Source organism: Urocitellus parryii, chromosome 9 (genome assembly GCF_045843805.1).
Source record: "Urocitellus parryii isolate mUroPar1 chromosome 9, mUroPar1.hap1, whole genome shotgun sequence".
NCBI lineage: Eukaryota > Metazoa > Chordata > Mammalia > Rodentia > Sciuridae > Urocitellus > Urocitellus parryii.
This window is the reverse complement of record NC_135539.1, coordinates 16,864,599-16,870,598: the sequence shown is the minus strand read 5'-3', so window position 1 is coordinate 16,870,598 and position 6,000 is coordinate 16,864,599. Positions and strand designations below refer to the sequence as shown.

At 50.0% G+C, this 6,000-nt stretch overlaps 1 protein-coding gene across 1 annotated transcript in view; it reads right to left on the bottom strand.

Annotated features, from left to right (window-relative positions):
- Positions 1-2,603: 2,603 nt before the first annotated feature.
- Cacng3 (calcium voltage-gated channel auxiliary subunit gamma 3) overlaps positions 2,604-6,000 on the bottom strand; it is a 73,959-nt gene continuing 70,562 nt past the window's right edge. The window contains exon 4 of the mRNA XM_026392166.2: positions 2,604-3,115. Within this exon, the coding sequence (XP_026247951.1) occupies positions 2,604-3,115 (512 nt within the window). The remainder of the gene's footprint in view (positions 3,116-6,000) is intronic.

Genomic DNA, 6,000 nt, shown 5'->3' with positions numbered 1-6,000 from the left:
GTCCCCAAGAGAGGGAGGAGATGCTCAGGAATCACAGAACATTGCATTAGGCACTGAGGAAGAGGTCCCCTCTCCAGTTCTCCTGCTGAAGCATCTCCTTTCAGTGTCAGACCCTAGCACTGTGCTTCTGCCCTGGCCACCCCCTTAGGACAAGCAACAGCTGGGAGATTACATGGTTGGTCTGTGCCATTTGCTTATGGCAAATAATTCCAAATTTCCCTTTTCGAGCAGTGAAACTCTAAGATTACCCTCCAATAAACATATTTTTGAAGGGGAAGAGGGAGTCCACTTAAAGATAAAATGAGGTTAAGTCATTGTCCGAGGGGAATGGAGATCTGAAAAAATCTCGTCAAATTTGGACTCAGATGACCGAGGTCTAGAAGATGTGGCTACAGCGAGGGTTCGTTCCCCGTAGGAAGCAGAGGCTGAGGTTTAAATGCCAGCCATGCTAATTAGCACCTAAGAGGCCCTCTTTGAGCCTCCATTTCTTCACCTGTCAAAACGGAGACAGTAATTCCGACCGCATGTGGTTGTTTTGAGGATTAAATGAGATAATTTGATGTCTATGTCATTTGCATGTAATGACTCTTCAGTGTCAAGGGAAATTTCTTTTTTCCAGTGTGCACTTCATAATAAAAGCCACTTTATACTAAAAATCACGGTGTGAGGGTGCATATGAGTTTCTCAGCCCATAATAATAATAAAAATCTGGACATGTGGTCAAATCTGGACCTGTCCCATATCTTTCTCCCTCCAGTTTCTTAATTGGTCAATAAGAATATTACTAACACTGTCCCCATGGGGATACTGGGGATCAAATGATTTGACACACGTGGGGCACTAGATGGCTATACCAGGGAACTGTCATCTCCTAGGTCGGTGACCCTGCCTCCTGCTGCCATTGGAGTCCTACACGGGAAAGGTCTTTGAACGGCAGCGTGCTGGGTGTGGGCCTAAATGCTCTAGGAAGTCATTGCTGGCAGAGGGGACATATTCTCATACTGTCTAATGTCAAATATTCAAAATATTCAGCTCTCCTTCCCCTCTCTCTCTTCCCAGAGACTTCAGAACCTGCCAGAAGTGGTCTCCTTCCTTCCCGCCACGTAGAATAATTTCCATTTGGTTTTTATTATCCTGCATCCGTGCTTGGCTGTGGCCTGAAGCAGGTCTCTGTCTCCCTGTACCCTCAAATTCCTAGGTTGAAGCCTCAACCTCCAGTATGATGATATTGGAAGGGGGGTGCTTTGGGAGTTCATGAGGGTCAGATGAGGTCACTGAGGGTGGGCGCCCCATGAAGGCATCAGTGGCTTTTTAAGAAGAAGAGAGAACATTCTCTTCTCACTCCGTGAGTCCACAGCAGGAAGGCAGATGTCCACAAGCCAGCAGAAAGCCCCTCCCTGGAACAAGATCTGCTGGATCCTTGATCTTGAACTTCCAGCTTCCACAAGTGTGAAAAACCAATGTGTATTGTTTAAGCACTGAGTCTACACGATTGTGTGATAGTCGTAGGAACTGACTAGCAATATCATGCTTAGCCTGACTACAATCCATCTAAACATTTAAAAACACACATTGGTTATCTATAACGTGCTCATGGTTTTATCTGTAGCATTTTATTCAAGCCTCAAAACTCTGTGGAGGAGAGAAGGACGATCACATTCCATTTGACAGATCAAGTCTGAGACTGGAGCTCAGGTGACTTGCCCGAGGTCCTAGAGCTACTGTGTGCCACAGTGAGACCTCAAATGCCACCGTTCCCACGACCCCGGAGGACACACTGACTCTGACATCTACAGGGAACACCTTGCTGGCCTCAGAGGAGGCAGAGAGGATCCTTGCTGTAGAGGCTGGAGCGGGACTGAATGAAATTCAGCTTCCAAGAGGCAGATGAACCCAGGGGGTGGCAGGTGAGTGAGCTCCTGTGGGAAGCACCCAGGAAAAAAAAAATCAAAATAAAAAGGAAAAAAACAAAAACAAAAACAAAAAACCACCCCAGCTCGTTGATTACGACAAGGCAAAACCTTTAATAACATGAGTGCTCATTACATCAGCTGCTTCGGACTCTGACATCTTTGATTTCCGGTCATGTTATTATTATTATTATTATTATTTTTCCTAACACTTAAAGGTGAATGCCTCCCTCAGGGCCACCTGGGCGGTGGTGGGTTTCCTGAGGATCTGTGTTGGGTGGACAAATGGGGACAGCTACGCCGGCACCTGCTGGGAGATTGGCAGATCCCCCCCTCCCCTCTGGCCACCACCCTGTGACTTTTAATAAAGTCCTCTCCCAAGGAGGGAAGAACAGTGGAGGAAGGAAGGAAGGAAGGAAGGACAGAAGGACATGTGGGCACAGATACACAGAGGGGAGGGAGGGAGGGACGACAGGAAGGGATCCGGTTGGGGAGGTGGGGAATGGAAAGGTGGGGGTCCTGTGGGGATGGGGTGGGGTGGGGGGACCCCCGTGGGACAGGGCGGAGTCCATTTGGTTTTCATTTCTTTGTGAGAAGTAAGAACCATCACGAGGACCATGCCATGCAACCTTGGAGACGTCTGTGGACACTGCGCCCCCGCGGGCGGTGCTGGGCGCGGCCAGCGGCGTGCGCTCACACGGGCGTGGTGCGCCTGTTGGCCGGGTTGTTGTGCAGCGACTCTTTGAACTCTTTGGGCGTGGAATTGTGGAACTGTAGAAAAGCGTGGTCCCGGTCCGAGTTGAGGAGGGTCCCCATGGTGATCTTGGAGGGGTCCCGGGACAGGGTGAACATGGAGATGTCGGTGGAGGGGATGGTGTGGAAGCCTTTGCTGATGGGGGACAGGTCTCGGGAGCGCGGCTCGGTGGAGCGGGAGCTGGACCTCCTCCGGAACCGGTACCTGTAGGGCGGGAGGCGGGCGAAGGCGGACTTCTTGAGGAGCTCCGAGTGCGATTTGGCGCGCAGCTGCTGGTGTTTCTCGATGTAGATGTGCACGGCCACCACGCCCACGATCTCGGCGATGATGAAGGAGAAGGCGCCGAAGTAAAAGGACCAGCCGTATGAGTAGCTTTTCTTGGAGTCACGCTGCCCGGGGTCTCCGGCGTTGGCTGATATATAAACGATGATGCCAATGATGTTGCTTAAGCCTGAGAAAAAAAGTGGAAAAGAAAAAAAAGACACACACACACGCGTGTGGCATAAACCCTCCAAGGTCAAGGTCACTTTTGGTCTTGGAATATGGATAGAAAATGCAGAATTAAGGTGGGGAGGGGAAGAGACATGGATAATGGCTAAGAAAATCCTCGGGCTGAGCTCCTCTTGCGAGGTCTGTGTCTTGGGAAGTGGGGAATTTCTGCGGCTCCCATCCTGGGCTGTGCCCCTTCAGGTCAAGATGCCATCCTACTTCTCTAGCAAGGGTGGTAGCACTCAGGGGGACCTCGGTGTCCCCTTAGAAACAAGGCAACACTGAATCTTTGGCTTTAAGTCATGAGAGTGATAAAGCGAACCAGCGACTGACCCCTGCCCTCGAATTTCTCACCATTGGACGACTGGATAAATGCCATCGGAGCAGAATACGGTAGAAACTTTACTGGAGACACTTAGGAAATGATTCAGAGGCAAAGGGGGAGAGAGAAAGGCTGAACATTTTGCTTTGAAGATGAGGCCACATGGGAGCCAGATCCTGCAGCTGAGAAAGAAGGCTGTGGACCGTGGAGCACCAGAGAGGGACCAAGAATGACCGGCTAGTCAGCTTGGGTGACTGGGAGGCTGGTGGCATCTCAAACTAAAATAAGAGGCAGCCAACAGACCATGTTTAGAGAACAGAGATTTGGATACACCAAGTTGAAAGCGTTGGGGGAGACATCCACCACTGGATGTCTACGGATCTGGGGCTGCAATTTGGGGGAACTAATAAGCTCAGGGGGCAGGGACAGTCGTTGACCATCTTTCTGTCTGTGCGGAAGAAGATAACCAGTCTTGGGTTGGCTGATGTTTGAGTGTCAAAAATTGGGGGACGCAAAGCTGTTTGCCCCCAAAGGCGAGGTCTGCAGACTTAGTTTCCCCCCAAGTGCCAACAGAATAGCATTGGGAAGCTCAGTTCAGCCCATCGGAGAGAAATAGATTCGCTAGAAGATGACAAGAAGGGACAGGAATCTCTAAGGGCTGTGTTCATCTCGGGTACCTTCCCACATTATTACCCCGGATGGGAAATGTCTCTTTTGGACCCTCTACTCATGGGGTCTCACTCAGACTTGGTGCCAACAGCGGCCCGAGGAGGTTGACATACTGCCTGGCAATTAGTGCTAAATGGAATCTGTCCTGCATGATCGTTCCCAGCACCAGTTGGTAAGGAATCCTTTCCAGAAGATTCCTGAGTCCTCCGAACGCTCTTTGAACCCTCCGTATTCTTTCTGGGTCTCCCCTAGATCTCCCCCAAATCAAGCAACTAAGGGCTAAAGCTTGGCATGTCAGGGCCACAGCATCTGCTCAAGTGCTACCATGTGATCGGCAGGAGCACCTGGGTGACGGGTATCATTAATATTTGGGGTGGGACCTCTGCTTATGCTCCATCTAGGACCTGGCCCTCAGGGGCAGGGCTGGGGTCTGCTCCTGCCGTGGGTCCTCTTGGCATGACTGGGTCCAGGCCTTCATCAGGGACTCAGCAAATGATAATCACCTTGCTATTTGTCACTCGGAGGGTTGGCACATCCTGCTCGGTGTCAGGCTGCAAGGGACCTGACAGGATAACAAACGGTCCCCCTCTTCCTGGAGTGTCAATTTGGCTGGAAGATTAGTAAGGAAGGCACATTCTTTTATATTAAAAGGAACACGGATATAATAAGGAGGAGAAAGCAGAATTCACATGAATTTTTAAGTAAAATGAGAAGCTGACTTCAAAGGCATTTTCGCTCCCTGAAGGCGGCTGCTAGAGATGCCCCCTGATTCCCCAGGGCCATGTTTGCTCTCTCCACCACCAGCAGGGAAATTTTGGTGGTAAAGTTTAGGAACCCCTCCACTCCCCAAAGGGGTCTTGCTGGGGGTTGGGAATAAAAAAGAAAGAAAAAGAAGTTCAGAAAGAGGCTCAGATGTCAACCTGGGTTAAAGAGGCAGGAAGCCAAGTGAACTGTCAGTCATTTATGGATAAGGCACTAACTCTGTGCCAGGCCTGATTTTCTTATTTTTTAATTATTCCCCTTTTGCAGATAAGGAAACGGCAGAACTTAAGTTCTTTTTTGGTACTGGGTATTGAACCCAGGGGGACTCGATCACTGAGCCACATCTCCAGTTATTTTTATTTATTTATTTTTTAAATTTTGAGACAGGGTCTCCCTAAGGGTGGCCTCGAACTTGTAGTCCTCCTGTCTCAGCCTCCTGAGTCACTGGGATTACAGGCTTGCGCCCCTGCACCCAGCTCCAAGTGGAACTTGAAGCCCCAGCTCAGCGGTGGTAGTAGATTTAGATTTCAGTGGCTCAGGAGGAAGAAGGTGTGAGTGGGCAGTGTCTTGGTCCCACCTGTCTGACTGTAAACTTCCTGAGGGTAGGAAATAGGTTTGCTCATTGCTATGGCCCCAACTCCTAGTCCAGAGCCTGACCTAAAGCAAGCATGCTCCAGAGATCATGTTATTATTATTATTATTTTTTTATGCCCAGTGCCTGGAACACAGTAGGTGCTCAATAAATGGCTGTTGATTTTTGAAGTTGAGCAAAAAGAGCCCTAGAGAGTGTTGAATCCTCCATTTCCCGCCATTTTATAAGTGGAAAAAAAGCCCTGAGACTCTTGGGGTTCCTGGGGGAGGTTGGTGGAGGGGTCTAGGTGTAGACCCCAAGCTCTGGGATCCCCCTCTGGGCCCTCCAGTTCCTCTGAACCTAATCTACCTGCCATGTCTCATGATGGCCCTCGTGCGGACAGAGTTGCTGGCGACACAGGCCTCCCTAACAATCCCCTTGGGGGATAAAATAATGATCTTCCCTTGTTCTTGGGAAACTGTCACATCAGCACAACACTGGTACTGAGGCTCTGGCTCGATGG